Raw genomic sequence first — 18,505 nt, 5'->3', positions numbered from 1 at the left:
CATTTTGAGCAACCAAACACATTGTCGTTGCATTTAAATAAAACTAACAACTCATTTGGACAAGTGAAAATATTGGTGGACAAGTAGATTTCTAAATTCTAGATGTACTTGTCCGGTGGACTAGTAACAAATTCTACTTATTTCTATCACTGAATAGAGTCTGAGACTTTAACGTCATGGCAACGCCATACAAACTGTATGCATTTGACATCATTACAGATTAAAGTCTGGATTCTGAAGTACAAGCTAGCGCCCTGGCCTATAACACATACCTGTCTGGTGTACTGAGGGAATCATTTGGCAGATCCAGTGGTGGTGTGATGGCTCGCAATGGCTGACTCTTCTCTTCCTCGGGAGTGGATGGGGGTGTTCCCTCATAAATAGGTCTCTCTGCAGGGGAAGCCGACTTGGAAAGCTTCAAAGTTAGGGATTTGGGGTTCTTGGGATCACTAGAGCTTCTAGAACCTGACGCAGGGAGAGTAAACGATTTGTTCTTTGCGGCAGCTCGGAGTCTATCATCATCTTTGCCACCTTTATTTTTTATCACAGGTTTTGAGTCTGATTTGTCTGAAGATGACGAGTCCTCGAATGGATTAGAAGAGTCAGCAACATTGTCTGCATCCTTTTTTGAAACCATACATTTTTCAAATGCAGGTTCAGCTAAAACAGAATACAGAATTTATAATAACAATGACAAATAACCTTATACAAATTATAGAAGTTCATTAGCATCTAAATCCTAAACTATTTGTCCATCTTTCCATGAACAATTTATAACATCATGGAAAAATATCACTGAAGGCTTACTTAGAAAATCTTACAGTACAAAATACCTGGCTTATCTAATCTATAGAAATAATGAGCATCCATTATTTTGTTCTTTATCATCCATTAATAATTACAACTTTTAGGTATGTTTCAATGCGATCTATAATATTTAAAAACACCAAGTATCAACTGGCAGGATTTGAACCTACTGCACTGATACGAACAGCATTTGATAGCCGGGCAAAGTTAACCGATCAAAAGTAATGTAATAACCACATCTTTACAACATCCATACATTTAGTAAAGAATTTAGTAAAATTATTAGCATTAATATTATAGAAGAGTGTTCAAAATAGAATAAAATCTAGACAGTCAAATGCACATTAGAACTGTAAAAGTGAAGAGAAATAAGAGGCACAAACAAAGCTATGCACCATGCTACAATACTGAACTGTTGCAAAATAAAATTAATAATGCAAAATAGTGAACACTTAGATCAAACATGCTACTACTGTATTATCAAATAAAAATTAAAGAATGGGCTCAGACAGTAAAGTAAATTCTATGTGTAACAGTGTTCTCGCTGATCCATAATAGAGAGGGTGCATTGCCCCCATTCGCATTTGTCTGCCCCCACCCACTTTCATGTTCTTCCACTTTATTTTTCTACACCCTCTATATTTTATGTATTAGTTGACTTTTCAAGTAATTTAAATACCATCCTCGGACATAGAGGAGTCGGCCAATACATAGTCAATAACATAATATTCTGAGAATATAATAGGGATGTGTACGGAAACAATATTAGCGAAAACTTGTCAGCCCATTCCAGGTTTGGAAAGCTTACTGTTATATAATTGAACCAGTCATTTTAACAGCCTCTATTAGGTCACACACCAGTGTTCATTTGTTTGTTTGATACCCACAATAAAAGTTATATTTTATTTGAACAATGATAACACTTAGTTTTATTGTGTCGTTAATCTCTGGGTGAAGCCATTTATTTGCTGCTAAATCTGTCATGTGATCAGAACAGTGATTATGTCTTTTGTGTCCACTGACAGTTGTCTGATATTTCATCCTGCATTGCAGATTTAATTGGTCATAACGGTGAATTTTACTTCCTGTCATTTGTTTATTCTGTAGTTTCTAATCAAATATTTGAAATGTTTAACCTGCAACTCTCATCAGAAAAGCAATAGTGAGCTCTTCTGTTATTTCCAAAATATTAGATTTTTTTTTTTTTTTGAGATATCACTTATAAAAACATCAGAAATAGGAATGTTCATCCATAGAATTACATGTACATCTTATCTTGGGTGCTAAATAATATTTATACCACCTTTATTAAACAGACTACATTTATCAGATTGCGATCAATGAGATGGATTTGTTGAAGAAGACAGAAATAAAAGAACAACATTAGGGGATTCTTTATACTTTTTCTGCTACATATTCTTTTTCATTTACATGAATCTTAAATTTTTTCTTAAAATATAACATTTGTACTTTGATCGGTTTGCCCATGATTCACTCTGTTAATCAACACACTAACTTTATCTCGATATATCTGTACTTGATTTGTATCTGGTTCAATTACATAAAAGCTTAGTCGGCTTATACATCGAACCAATAGTTTTTTTGTACCAGATACTGATGGGAAAAGAAAGGGATCTGTCTACTGGCTAATATACAGCAATATACGAGTTTCCAAAAAAATTTATTTTTATTTTTTGGGGGTGGGGTGATGGGGTTTTGGAGGGAAGTGAGCGTGGAGTTGTGCCTCCCTTTAACTTTAATTTGCACCCAGCGAGAATACTGGTGTAATGTGAGAATAGTTATTGCTCTTTGTGTGTTTTACATATTAGACTAATACATATGATGCAGCAAAACTAAGTTACTAAAATCAATGATCCAGTTTTTTCTCTCACTAATACATGTACCTGTAAATTCCTTCTTTCTTGATTTAAATCCTTTTTGACACAAAAAACAATAATAACATGCCACAATTTGTAAAATACAAGTCAACTGGCTAGATGCTTGTTTTTGTATATTTAGTGAATAGCTGAACATTTAGATTTGTTACCACTGAACTTACAGATTATTTCCTTTATGAAATCATTTTAATTAATTATTTATTATAAGTCTACAAAAAAATTATTATATATTAGTTATTCTCCAAGTATACTGTATTAAACAAATATGAGGATATACAGTCCATCCAGGAGCCAAATAAATGTACTGTGTAACATACATGTACCATGTAATTTGGTAACTTAGAACTAAAATACTGACTAAATAGGACAGTCACGATCTGGCTAACTTTCACGTCCTTGAAACTGTGCAGAAGTTTACGGATCTATATTCCTACTGCTAAATTGCTATTTGGGTTGGGGGATTTTTCTTTAAAAATTTTTTTTTTAAATTGCCAGTTTTAACTGTTTCTAGATATTGAAAGGAAAAATATGAGAGAAGAGCAATAACAATAGCTGTGTAGTAAACAAAACAATGAATTTGGTACCAGTTAGTATCAAATTTTTATGTCAGAGTAATAATTTCCTTTGTCATTTCCTAAAGCTCATGACAAATGATTTTTTTTTTCACTCAGGACATAAACTTGATATTAACTTGTAAGATGTTTATTATCCTTTACATACATGCAGAAAATATCATGTGTGCACAAGAGTCCAAAGTACTGATATTTTACACTTATAATAAACAATTCCAATAGCCACATTATTGTTGAGATTGACACAAAACAAATTGTAAAACATTTCTTCATAGATTATCTTCAATGTTTTCTGCAGGGGAGATAATTCTTCATAGCATAATGTCATAAAGTCCAGGAAGAGTGTGCTATGTTTTTGCCACTGGCAAAGTGCTCACCTGCATCAATTTTGAGCCTACCTACACCAATTTCAAACCAGTAATTTTCGCAACAAATAAACTGAACTAAAAAAGCAAAAATGTTTCCCTCAACCAATGGGAATAAGTTTTATTCAGTGGCAAACAAGCCCCTGACCTATAGCACTTCTTATTGCAACTACAACAGTTGCCACTGGTGTCGTCATTAAGTTTGAGCCCTGTATTAGGTTACAATCCACAAACAGGACAAAATAATGAATGCAATCCCGTACCACTGAAATAAATAGGTCTCTTTATGTATGAAGAATATAATTATGAAATACAATATTACGGAGTGGACTTTTAGAAATGAGGTAATCAATTCATTGGCGACTCTTGTGCACAGCAAACAAAAAGAAAGAAGCAAACAGGACACTACCAAACGGACTGTGGCAATCATCATCCGAACATTCCACGATACTGTCGTCCTCAAACGGATTACCATGAGCCTCCAGACTGTCGAGTTGCAGCGTAATGTTCTGAATCTCACTCGACACACCCTTGTCCTCATCCTCCTCCTCTAGGTCGTCAAGGTTACCAATGTCCGAGCGACCAAAACTCATCAAGCTCGCCACGCTCTGCATGTCTTCATCTCTGAAAATCGTTTTTATTTATTGTGAACAAAATCATTTTAAAAGTTTAATTTTTATTTCTATACTCTGTCCTAGCCTCCACTAGAGGTCGGGTGGGTTTTGGTCAATAATTTCAGTTTTTAAATATAAAATGAAATGGAAAAGTGTTTTGGATGTATATTGTTGAAGGCAATTTGTAAAAACACTGGTCCAGATATAAATATTTGCCCACAGTAAAGAATGCTGTCTGTTCAATGGAGAATAAAATATATATTACAGATTGGCTTATTTCACTAAACTTTATATTTTCATTATTATTATTTATGTTTTTGTGTTAATATGTCCCTATATTATATAACAGTTGAAGATATATGTTGTTATCTAGATGTGTAAACCAGTTAATAAAATATACTTTCATTATCCGTGGAGCAGACATTCTTTACAATGGCAAAGTATTGTTGTTTCAGTCAAATCTTGATCAATGTTTTTTACAAACTGCACATAAATTGTTTTTTTTTAAATTGTTATTTCCAAAACACATTTTGTTTTCTTTTTACATCAAGCCAAACTGGAATTATTGACAAAAAGAATTTTTAACGAAAATTAGGAGAAAGAATAAAAGGTGACAAGAACTGATCATATCAAATATTATTTAACCCAAAAAGTTATTTGTTAAATAGATTTTCACTTCATATGTCAAAGTAAAATATTTTCTGCTTGGAATGACAAACGATATATGAGCTGTCAACATATAATATACATATGGTCTGTACAGTACTGATCAACATCATTACAAAGTAGTGACTTTGGAACTTCTTTTTTTTAAATCTGTTACCCAGCAATAACAGAATTGATTAAATTTGTTTCATTTTCCTCTGATAAAGCTACTGACAAAGATGAGAAATAAATTTGTATTAAAATAAAAATTTAGGATGACATGACTTACGTGGCTTTCCCTTCTCTAATAAATACACAAGATATAGTGAGTTCTAATGAAGCTGCTACAACTTTTTTGGTTGCCGGCTTCATGGACAGCTTGATGGTTTTCTGTGTTGGAATATGACTGGCAAATTCCCTCATATTGATCGATTTTGTTGCAAGTACCTTGCGCCGACCTTTGGATTGCTTTAACAAACAAAAATCATTGTTGGTCTAACACAATGAATAACATTAAATGTCCAACACTTAATGAAATTTCGCAAAACAACTACTGAAATGTTCTGTTTATCAAACATGTTAAATTTAGGATAAAATTATAAAATACAGTTCAAAAATGAACATATGCCACAATCATAGACATAGACATAGACATAGACATAGACATAGACAGACAGACAGACAGACAGACAGAGAGAGAGAGAGAGAGAGAGGGGGGGGGGGGGGGGGGTATTACCAGTGTTTTTCGGTATCGTCAGTATCAAGCCAGACACTTGCATAACACAATTTTTATTCCTAATATATGATATTGACGATACCGAAAAACTCAACCTTGGGTAATAATCTCTTTATCATGTAATCTCAAGCTTAATACAAACTGTTTTTGTAAACAGTATATGCAACTTTAATTCCAGTCAGCCATTATGTGATATTCAAATGACATAAGAATATGTGGCGTGCTGACTTTTTAATGGAAATGACGTTAAACTCGAATGACGTCATTTTGGATGTCCTTACATCAAAATAAACTAGTGCATAACGTTTTTTTTGTTTTCTGAACGCTGGACAGCTTTCAGTGTAAAATTGCTATTGAAATGTTTTTATTTGATGATTATGAATGCATACGTCAATTATGGAGTGTCACCCTAGTACATTTGCTATAATGTCAATAAACCTAGTGCCGTGACCTCAATTAATTTACATCAAATTTGCAAAATAATCAAATTCTTAAAGTATGTGATATCATATACGATATGATATATGATTGCACTGAAAATGTAAGATATTATTTGATAAATATATATGTACATATATATATATATATCATACACATATACATACACATACACACACAAATACACATACACATATATACATACATGTATGTATATACCCAAATTATAAAGAAAACACAATGTAGATATTTTTCTCCAACACGTTTCATTTGTTATCATAAAACACTTGAAATACACTTATGATATACATGTAGATACAGTCCAAACTTCACAACCTGACAAGCAAGCAAGCATTACTTCCGATGACAACAGCGAAGTAACAGACTCACATCTTCAATAACAAACGTCCAATCCTTGTCCTCGTACTCATCCTGCCTCGAGTCGCGGAACAACGTCACCTGAATCTCAACATTCTCCGGCACGTTCCAGGTGACCAGGCCCCTGTAGGGATTCCTAATGGTCGGATCCCACGTATACAACTGAAAACACAAAAATGTTAAGTGAGGATAACCATTATATAGAGAATAATACATGAGTGGCCGTTAGATACCATTTATCTTACGAGTTGTTTTAAAATGTATCTAACAAGTTTAATGGGAAGGTACAGCAGCACTTTATCCCCTGGTTTAAATTCCCGACTCCCAGCGTTCCTATCAAACACTGATTTTATTTTGCTCTGAGCATAGCTCAGATGCTTCCTAGCTAGTTCGGTCGCCTGCCACAACCTATCTCTAACTCTCCCTACATAAATCAGCAGGTTTTCAGCATTATCCTTGTCTAACCAACTATCTTTTACCTCACTATCAGGCACAACCTTCTCCACATTCTTATTCATTAATACTCCCTTGTCCATATAATAACCTGACATCTGATCCTCCATCTCACCCTCAGTTAACAATGTAGTACGAGCTGCCAACAAATTTGGGTCAGCCCCCTGCTCTAGGATTAACTCGTCTATTACAAGGTAAGTCCCCTCTATCAAACACAACTGGTTCATTTACCCTCTGCGGGAGGTCAACAGGTTCCACCACATTTAGTTCCTCAGTTGACTTATCTACCATTTTACTGATAACCTCATCCACTCCAATTTCATGGCTCACACACGTATCAGACAAATCACAATTTTCCTCTGGGTCTCGTGCTACCCTTCTGGCCATAGCCCTAGTCATTACACACACAGGATATCTAATCTCATCAACCTCACACTCTTCTATGGGTAAAGGGCTGTCTTCAATTAACAATTTGTCACCTTGCGGCTGGCAACACTGACTAGTCAAATCGTTACCCAACAAAACTCCTATGTTTTTAAAAGGCAAGTCCTTCACAACACCCATAATGACTGGTCCCGTCACAAACTTCGAACACAAGAAAACGTTATGTAACCGGACTACCATATTTTCCCCAGTAACTGAGGTTAAGGCCAAACTACGTCCTGTATCTGAATTCTCCATACCAGCTAAACAATCTGACGTTATAAGAGACTGGCTACACCCTGTATCCCGATAGATTGATATTGCCTTAGGACTCAACTCTTGTTTCACATCACAAACCATACCAGTGGACACATACGGGTTTACTTTCTCTGCCATGGAACTAACCATTAACTCTCTCGCTAACGGAGCTGACCTCACTAAACCGACCACTTGCACATTATCGCGTTTCCTTTTAAAACAGTCCCCGACAAGAAGGTTATCCTTTTTACAGTAATTGCAATGTGGACGGAAAGTTCGTGCATTGGGTGATAATGCAGGTTTATCCTTACTTTGCCCACCAGGTGCATTCCTTGCCTGACTAGCTGACCAACTAGATGACTCTCCCCGATAATTACTTTCCCGGGAAAAACCTGGCTGAAATTTCTTCTTATCACCCTGTTGTATAGAGCTACCCTGTACTGCCTGAGCTTTGTGTATTAACACGTAATCATCTGCCGCTATGCCTGCCTCCTCTATTTTTTTGATATCACGATCCTCTAAATGAATACGTAAGCTAACTGGTAATCCATTTTTAATGTCCTGTAAGATCAACAATTCCCGTAACTCGGTATATGACCCTACCTGATGAGAAATCACCCATTTATCAAACATCCCTGCTTTCTTAGCCACAAACTCACTATAAGACTGACCCTGCGTCTTTCTCAACTCGCTATACCGTAAACGATAATCCTCAGGTCGTAATTCATAAGCCCTCAACACTGCAGACTTAACTAGGTCGTACTGACTTGCTCGCTCATCACTCATTGAATTATAAGCTACGCTAGCCTTCCCCTTAAACTCAGACACGGCTAACAATGTCCACTTAGACTGCGGCCAATTTAGCTGCTTAGCGGCCCGTTCAAAAAGTTGGTCGTCAAATACAGGCACTGATCTATAAGCCTCCGACATGTTAAACCCATTTCCTGCCTCTCGTCTAACTTCTTCAGTATTCAACTTTAACTCATGTTCCACTTTTAATTTTGCTACCTGGAATTCTCTATCCCTATCTCTCTCTTCTCTCTCTCTCTATCTCTATCTTCTTTTTCTCTCTCTCTCTATTTCTATCTTCTTTTTCTCTACCCTCTCTCTCTTATCTCTCTCTCTATCTCTCTCTCTCTCTTCTCTATCTCTATCTTCTTTTTTCTCTCTCTCTCTCCTATTTCTCTCTCTCTTTCTCTATCTAATGCACGTTCTTCTTTCATACTCAAGCTTTTTAAAAGCTAACTGTTGTTCCATACTCGACTCATTTATCTCTATCTCTGGAACAATCTCACTTTCTTCCATAACAGGGCTATCACCAAAATGGTTTTGTGCACAGACAACAACTTTATTTATAACACTGACAACAGATCACAACGATAAAACTGAAAGTATCACGTTTTGCCGCCATATTAATACATGTAAGGAGGATAACTCTGGAAGTACAATGGTTTTTGTACCAAATGATGTGTGCCCCTATTGCTCTAGTGAACTGCAGAGATCAGTCTATTTTAAGGGAAAGCTCAGTAATATTCATGAAGTTAATCACCGACAAAACATTGTTTGAACAACCATTAATGCCAGTGACCAGATTTCAAGATAAACTCAGGCAACAGGTAGTTAGTATTGTTTACATTTTTACTATTAGTGATGACTGTTAAGTTAACTAAGTGGACTGTTGTCTTGGCATGTGAGTGAGATCGCACGCCTTTTCGCATAACCAAAACCGTTCTAATGCCAAAAAAAATAGGTTATAAAAAATAAATGTGTCAAATTAACATATTTGAGTATAAATACATGGCATACTTCAACAATAAAACTTGTAAAATAATCCCCAAAACTAATATTTTTTGGTGAAATGTTTTTACCCTCTTATAAGTCGACCCCCCAAGTTATAAAATAATTTTGAAAAAAATATTTCTGCAACTGTGTGATTCTATATTGTTTCAATGTTATATTTTCAGGTGGTTATCACAACTGATTAGCACCTATGTGATGAAACCACTGTTAGTGGAAGTTAATAATTCACAGTTTATTCACTAAACCAACAAAAGGCTGAGAACAGCAGTTCTGTATCATGCGAGAATGAATCACACCAGTTTACTTGCTAACACAAGAAAAAAATCAATAATCTAACTGCTACTTTAAATACATTCAACCGCTTGTACCTATATGTACAGTGGACACTAATCACACTGCTGTATCTGTCGACTGCTTTAAAGACAAAAAACAAGCAACGGATAAGGAGAACAACTGGGGACTGATGTACGATATTAGCATCCTTTTACAGGGATTCTAGAATCTTTATAAAATCAACTAGCCATGGGATCAGTGATTAAAAAAATTTACTAGCCACATTTAAAAATTCACTAGCCCTACTTCACTTTAAATTAATACAATTTTACTAAATAACTTAATATCAGATATTTATGTCACCTAAAGAGGGAATCAGAGCTTAAAAACACTAACATTTGGGGGTTGGGGTGAGGGCAGGATATTCATATTTACAAAAAATTCACTAGCCGTTGGTCATGGCAATAGTAGTTATTTACTAGCCCAACGTTGAATATCACTAGCCATGGGAGTGGGGCTACCATAATCTAGAAGCCCTGCCTTTTGTGTAGATATGAATGGGGAAGACTGCCAGACCTGCCAAGCAAAGTTCCCCTTCATCCTGAACAGGCTAAACTCGTTATCTTTCATCATTTAACCTGTAACAGTGTTATTGTTCCTATCCAGCAACCCAACAAAACGCATGGGTAAATAATCTGTATTTTAAAAATTTAAAGCATAAATATTGTTCAATAAAGCTAACCAAGCTAGCTTTATTTGGTCATACAGTCGAATCCACTTTACTGCATATAGGTTTATAGCATAAATCGGTTATTTGTATATTATTCTGCTGCACAGAACCTTTTAGCATTAAACCAATACAAAGTATATCATTGATTAGCTTTATAAAGACCAATATCCTGCAACCCAACAAAACAAGTGGGTAAATAATCTGTATTTCTAAAATTTAAAGTATATATATTGTTGAATAAAGCCAAGTTAGCTAGCCTTATTTAGTTATAACATCATGTTAGCTAATTCAAATTTCTGAAAACAAATGTTCCCTGATGTAATGAATATGCAACTGATAATTTACTCAAAAGGAATCAAGTCGGGCTCAAGGCACTTGACAAGTTATTTAATTGGTCGTCATAATCTACCAATATAAAAAGTGGGTGTAAGATAAATATGAACATAAATCCATATACATAAAATATAATAGCAGAAACTTGTAAAAGGAACAGTTTGTTTCATTTAATGACACCATTAAAACATACTGATTTCTTAATAATTGGCTATTGAATGTCAAACATTTGGTAATTTTAGTATATAGTCTCAGAGAGAAAACCCACTACATTTTCCTATTAGTTGCAAGATATCTTTTATATACACCATCCCATAGAAAGTATAGCACATACCACAGCCTTTGATATACCAGTCGTGGTGCATTGGATGGAGCGAGAAATAACCCAATGGGCCCAATGATGGGGATCGATCCCAGACCGACCGTGCATCAAGCAAGCACTTTACCACTGGGCTACGTCCCGCCACATAAAATATAACAACAGAAACTTGTGAAAGTTACAGTTTGTTTCGTTTAAGGACACCACTAAAACATACTGATTTCTTAACCATTGGTTAGTGAACGTCAAACATTTGGTAACTTTGACATATAGTCTTAGAGAGGAAACCCACTACATTTTTCCATTAGTTGTAAGAGATCTTTTATATGCACCATCTTATAGACAGCATATACTATGATCTTTGATATACCAGTCGTGGTACAGTACTGGCTGGAACGGGAAATAGTCCAATAGGCCTACCAACAGGAATGATACCAGACCAACCAAGCATTAGGCCATCGCTATACCACAGGGCTATATCCTGCCTTCAGAAACTTCTAAGTCTAACATGTAACACCACATATTTTCATTCACTCTTTTTAATCTCTTATTTTATTCCCAGTTAAATACTAAATTATTCACCTATTTTCTAAATTGTACCAAATTGCTGCCATCCAGATTAATTGTACAACCGTGTCCGGTGTATCGGCGCGTCCGGTGATTCGGAGCACTTGGTATTTTGCTTAAGCATGCTTAGGAAGTTGTCATGTTGTCGGCGTTTTTAACGTATTAAAGTGCAATTCCTTTTTCAGTGGTTAATCAAGTAGCAACATTTATTGTTACGGGTGCAATAAAAAATTTTTTTATAATGATCAATAATTATATCATAATTTCAAAATAAATCATTCACCTGTTTTCATGTCTATAAACGTGAACTAGGTCAGCCTTATTGATATTAAGAATGTTAAAACCAGTCTAAAAACACCTTTCCCACATTTTTAAAATTATAGTAAACTAATTATTTTTGTTCGATTATTTTTATTTAAACTGAAAAGGAAAACACAAACAAATGCAAACAAAACGAAACTTGATAGTCATTCCAATTCACAATTGTCACATTGTTATAAAAAATAAAAGCGAAATAAGATTCACATGTGTGCACAATCTACAAAGAGAAAAATAAAATCCATGTAGGCATCTTAAATAGGCTAATAGCCATGCATGACAATGAACATGTATGCATCTGCAGTACTGTGCCACTCAAGAAAACGAGTCCGAAATTGATCATGAGATGGGTTATGTGTGATCGTTCATTTTCATAGTACCGGGTAATATTTTTAACAAGACAAAACAAAAAAGTACTAAAATAATTCTGGGACAACAGTGTAGCATTTATGGGCTAAAAGTGAGGTTATGGGCGGTCTATAAATAGCAGGGTCAACGATTCACACCTGCACCTGCACCATTTTAAAATGTTTATTTACTACAGACATAAAAAATTTGTAGTGTATTTCAGATTATGCACTGCTTCATTGGTGAGACACATTTTATTAAGTATTTCATAGTTTTCACATAGAAAATGGTCCTAGAATGCTTAGGTGTGCCGATACACCGAACAGCACTGTATAGTTATCCACTGTCCAATGTTCTTTAAAAGAGTTGATTTGTCAAGTGTTTGTACAAGTGACATGTAAATCTTGTACATAAAGATGCTAGAACCCTACCTGAGTAGACTTCCTTCTATTCCGTCTCGTCCAAACTACACACACTTTGTTGGGCTGCCTGGAAAAAAAAATAAAAAAAAATGTGGATTTATTGGAAAATTAAATACTGTAAATCATGAAATTAATGCGAGCAAGTAATTAATGCGAAAAATGCGGCGAACACATCGACGCAATAATAACTTGACGCATTTTGTTTAGACTCATTCCCAATACAAAAAATGTGCAGGATTTTACTATATTAATACTTCTCAATAAAATAAAACTTTTATAATATAAAGATGAAACAAAATACAAAAACCGTAACCAACAATCCATGCGTATTTCTTCAAACCATTTGGCTCGACTCTATACATAGCATTTAAATTTAGACTGGTCGCAAGTTGTCACTGTTGCAATATATCGCATTTGTTAATGTCTATTCCTGTGCTGCGCATCAAGTGTATAAAATCAGTCTAAAACATTTGTTAGAATAATACGTCTGCGTTCGCGTGAAATATTGTGCCCTGTAATAGCGAACGTTTACCTTTTATTCCTACTGGTGGATTAATTAGAAGCAATCACCACACAAAAGTGCGAGGCATACCCGTAACGATTCCCAGTCTGGAGCTCCACGCGGTAAGACGTGTTTGTTTCGCTTGTGCACACTGCACGTGCTTTCGTGTGCTCGACTTGGGGGTCCTTCATTTCGTTGTTTTTGTCAGCGAAATGAAGTTTACTACTGGGATGTATGCGGCCACTGGAACTGATTGAACGCTGGAACGCTTCTCGTTTCGACAGTCTGCACCACCTGGATGGATTCTTTTTTAGCGAGATTCCTTGCCTCCACGTCATTTCTCCGTCTGACTGTCGACTTGGTTTTTTTCGTGACTTGTATGACGGCCATTCTGCAGAACGCCACGGTTGTTCGCGTTTAGTCTCTACATGTCCGAGCCTGTCCTAGCAGCACTCGAAGATTGACCGCCCCACTCTAAGAAGAAATAGGAAGCGGGTTGGGCCCCTACTACTCTTTTTCTAGACTTTACCTTGCTTTATAGTGATACCATCTCGTATCCTCCGGAGTCGGGCCCGTCCGCACCACTATACCAACCCATGACGACTGGACTATACCCTAGTCTGATACTCTCTCGTTCAGACGGATCCGGCTTCTCAAGATCTGTATTTCAGCACAGCACTAAACCTTCATCGTCTATCGACTGTCAATCTAGGGGTTTTCTTGACAGGATGCAACCCATCTCGTCCCTTTAAGCTGTGCACCCAAACGGCCTTAATGAGGCCACTCGCGTGGACATATCGATCGGACTTTAAACTTTTAGATCTGCGTTCAAAATTTTATGTCGAAATTACTCTCTTTTTTAATATTATTAAATAGTCCGATCCTCTCTTCTTTCTCTTATTTAGTTTTGGACTGTCCTTCTAAAATGCTCCAAATTATGTAAATATTCGGCCGAGTAGTCAATTCTTTTTATTTTTGGCTTGTAACCTTTTTATTTATTTTATTTATTCTATTAACTTTTTTACTAATTGCTATTTTCAAAATTCTGCCCATTTTCACCCCACCCCCCCCCCCCCACCCCACTCCATCCCGAGTCAGGCCACCGATCTTATCGGAGGTCGGACTCGGGATGGGCGTGTTCGAAACCCTAGTGGTATATGGGCACGTTAAACTAGTTATCATCATCATACCCTTAACAATAAGGTGTAGTTATACTAATTACACTACTTTAAGTAATTAGGGCTTCTTGGTCGACCCACCATGCAATTAGCTTCAGGTTATGTAGTAGCTGTGAAAACAACTACCGACTTCTTTTAACATGAAAGATGAAGCCCAAACAATATAACAACAACAGAACTGGTTTTTATGTGAGGTGGACTTTTAACCGACGCATTAATAAAAATACGCATTTTTGTTCACTCATGTACGGACGCAATAATATCATGACGTATTAATTACATGATTTACAGTATCTATACATCAGAATTAAAGATTACATTATTATCTGTTTTATATCTGTTAATCTAGGGTCCAGCTTCCTCCATATCAAAGAGTATAATGACGCATATTAATTTATTAATAATCGCCATTTGGAATGGGAATTACAGTCAAACCTGCCTTAAGCGGTCACACTAGGGAGTAGATAAAAGTGGCCGCTTAAGACAGGTGACCGCTGATTACAGGTTGCCACATATGTAGTCTTTAAAACATTTGTTGTTTCTTGTTTTACTGTACTGCTAATCAACGGATGTGTGCTTCAGAAAAAATGCAAATGGAATGTATTAAAAAAAACGTTCTCAACATGTTTGTTTTATTTTTCTATTTAATTATTTAATTCCTACTTCATGCGGTGTATTGTCATAGTAAGTTAATGTACAAATGCCAAGCGTAGCCTGCCCAGAGGCAATTAGATGCATTGCAGTCATACTTTCTTAATTGATACACAGTAGAGGTGTTGGGATTGAATGGGTACTAGTATTCCTGATGGTGCACCTTATCTCTGTTGTTAAAATATCCCTTTTGTATAATAGTAAACACTTAAAACTAATGTGGCCGCTTAATACAGGTATTTTAGCGATTTGGGATCCGATTTAGGTGGCTGCTGGCCGCGTTAAGACAGGTGACCACTTATTACAGGTGCATTTACATTATAACTCGTTTGGGAGGGAAAAAAGAGGCCGCTTAAGGCAGGTGACCACTGAATACAGGTGGCTACTAGGACAGGTTTGACTGTATTTACATTTATATTGGGAATATTTTACTCCAAAGTTGGGAATTAGACATAGCCTTTGGGGACTGGTGCTAATTATCGGAGTCTAGAAATGTTCATAGGTGATATAAAGCCCTGAATGCTGTAATGTTAGGGTCACTACTGTTTATAAAAGTGGTGTGACTGTGGAGTTTTTACCATTTCTTTGTGCACTCCACCATCAGCTCCTGGTACGAAGCAGTGAACTGGAACTTGGAAGCTGACTTGCCAACTCGCTGCAATCGCTTCCACACACTCATGGTGGTCACCCTTGGTGGATCAAAACCTTAAATCTGAAACATACCAACAAACTCAATTTAATACACAGACTATTGAGATGTAGTGCCTCATGTATGGTCTGGCTTTGGATGAAAAACATACTGGCTATTTGGTGATTCTGTATGCAAATGAGCAGCCCAATTTAATGTGTCATCCAAAACAAAACAAAAATCACAGTAAAATTTGTTTACAAAACATGCTAATTCTGGAATTAGTTCTGTGACAAATTAACAATGAATTAATATTACTCAACTTATATATAGCAATCTGGCAAGTGATTGACAGCTTAAACCTTACAAACAGCTTGTATATCAAACAAATTACATGTATATTAAACATGTACTTAATGACTTATTGGTTATATATAAAAATGGCCAATGCAAAGGAATATGCCATGGAAAAATAGTATCCACAGCATTTCCCACGGCAGTTTTGCAGTTAATGTGTAAGACAGGAGTTTAATTTGTCAATAATAAAAAAATTAATAATTAATAAAGAAAAGTGAAAGCTCCACTGCAAAATAAAATTAGAAAATTGCCACTAATTAATGTCCAGGATTTTATGAGGTCAGTATAATCTAGTCAGGATGCTGATAGTGCAATCTAATTAAAATTAGATCCACTATTAAATGTGGATCTAACAGCAGCCCGTTGGAGCTCATGTCCAGTTGACCTTTCATTCGACCAATCAAAACCTTACTTGCAAAATCATGCCAGTGATTTGAAAAGAATTTGAAAACATTCGGGATTATGCCGAGGGTATACGAAATGATTCGGGTGAATTACGAAGTATACCGGAAACTAATTGCAATATACAATTTTATATAAAATTTGTATCAAGACGAAAAAACCCAACTGTTAACAATCCAGAGTTTATTACTGCATTTTCCAAGTTTTTTCAATGTTGAAAAAGACCAACAAGTTCTATTGCATAAATAATCTCGCTCGATATTTTTAGAATTTACATGCTTCCGAATAACGCTATAAAAGGCAAAGTGTAATTGGTCGATATTTAAATTGTTATTTATAGATGAAATGTTACCTGGACATGGAAGTCCATGCAATGCTGTTAGATCTACTGGTAGACCCAGTAGAGCTAATTTTAATCAGATTGCTGATAGTGATAATGGGTAGGTCAACAATTGCATAATGCTTGAGAGAAGGAATGGGGTTACGGAAATGTTTGAACGTTAAAAACTGGCCGATTCATATTGTGTAAACTGTTGAAACAGCACTTAAATATACATGTAATATTCAACAGCAAACTATTTGTAGATAACCTGTATTATTCAGAGTAAGATGGAAATTTTGTTTGAAAATAAAGACATGTTAAACATACAACAAATGCATGTATTAATTAGACATAATTTGTAAAATTCAACTTATCGAAAGTATTTTAAATTTTATATATTTTATAAACAACATATTGAATCCATTAGTAAGTGTGTGAAATCACAATAAGAATCTGGTAGAATTATGGAATATTAAACGAGCTTCCATTTCGTATCATGTTTATTTCCTGAGTAAAATAATTTTCTAATGTCACGACCTTTAGCGAGTGACAATGAAAATTATTTCATGAGGGACATAAACATGATATGAACTGACAGCGAGTTTCATATCCTATTTATTTATTAACTTGGTGTTCTAGTGGGATGTATCACTTTGTTATGCACCAAGATATTTTTAACCATATGGGTAATAATCTGGAATTCTGCCTGTGGTAATTGGAATTCCATTCTGTCTCTCTGGTTAAGACTATTTTCCTAATTTACCACAGTTCAGTTTCTGCCACACACTGATGAAGTGATGATCCATTTTTTGGACACGTACATACAACAGGTACATACAACACGTAAGATGAGTATATAACTTGTAGTGTATACTTGTATAGATCCATGTGCTTGTAGTACTGTAGGTCAAGCACCAGACACTGGATGCTGCCAACACATCATCTGATCACCAGTGTGAGCAGGAAGCAGATGGAAACATATTAACCCTGCGTTTATCACGAATAAACAGTATACTCAGTCAACTCACCAGTAAGTGTCAACAGCTCAACACATTTCCTCAAAGAATAAACAATTTATACACGCAAAAAATTAATCCCATGTTAAGCTTTAGGAGATGAAATAAAAAATAATCTGTTTTATATACAATGTATGAAATACATATATATGTAATGCTAATTTCCCAAAAGACAAGTGTTTTTAAGTTGAATTTTTCTGATAAATGCAGGTCACAATGAATTTTTTATGAAAATAATAAACTGCAGATGTGACAGACTGAGACTTTCCTGTAAACAACAATGTTATGTAGATGTATACTGTACCTATTTATATACATTTAAAATGAGTCTCATAAAAACCTATATATGTGTAAAATTTATGAGAGAAGAAAACAATTTAAGAGATATACATGTGTCATGCTATGTGTAATAAACACTGTTATATTGTATGTGGCACAATGTGGATTGCTTGATGATGTCATGCAGACATGTACACTGTAATGTATGTGTAATACTGTACAAAGGGGATGGGACAAAACATTTAGTAGGGTTAGGAAGGGTGCATCATCCTGGGGAGTGACAAAGTACCTGATAGCAATTCATGTGAATAAACATGACCGTATTAAATAATTCTTTTGACAATCTTGTGCAGATGCAATTTTAAATATATTAATAGTTTTACACACACACACACACACACACACTTGATGCAAATATTTTTCTTTTTTCAATTAAAACTAAATTCTACTTTTACATTTTGTTGTATGATAAT

The 18,505-nt window shown here is 35.4% G+C and overlaps 1 protein-coding gene across 4 annotated transcripts in view; it reads right to left on the bottom strand.

Annotated features, from left to right (window-relative positions):
- The window catches only part of LOC121370606 (EH domain-binding protein 1-like), an 88,848-nt gene that overhangs the window by 62,114 nt on the left and 8,229 nt on the right, over window positions 1–18,505 (bottom strand). For 3 of the 4 annotated variants that reach the window (XM_041495951.1, XM_041495952.1, XM_041495954.1), the window contains exons 2-7: window positions 15,607–15,740; window positions 12,707–12,764; window positions 6,466–6,615; window positions 5,191–5,369; window positions 4,052–4,266; window positions 273–660 (exon numbers count right to left, since the gene is read on the bottom strand). In XM_041495951.1, the coding sequence (XP_041351885.1) occupies window positions 273–660; window positions 4,052–4,266; window positions 5,191–5,369; window positions 6,466–6,615; window positions 12,707–12,764; window positions 15,607–15,707 (1,091 nt within the window). In that variant the 5' untranslated portion in view covers window positions 15,708–15,740. The remainder of the gene's footprint in view (window positions 1–272; window positions 661–4,051; window positions 4,267–5,190; window positions 5,370–6,465; window positions 6,616–12,706; window positions 12,765–15,606; window positions 15,741–18,505) is intronic. The other variant, XM_041495953.1, reaches the window with a different exon arrangement.

This window comes from Gigantopelta aegis, chromosome 4 (genome assembly GCF_016097555.1).
Source record: "Gigantopelta aegis isolate Gae_Host chromosome 4, Gae_host_genome, whole genome shotgun sequence".
In the NCBI taxonomy this organism is placed as follows: domain Eukaryota; kingdom Metazoa; phylum Mollusca; class Gastropoda; order Neomphalida; family Peltospiridae; genus Gigantopelta; species Gigantopelta aegis.
This window is presented reverse-complemented; position numbering and strand designations above follow the sequence as displayed.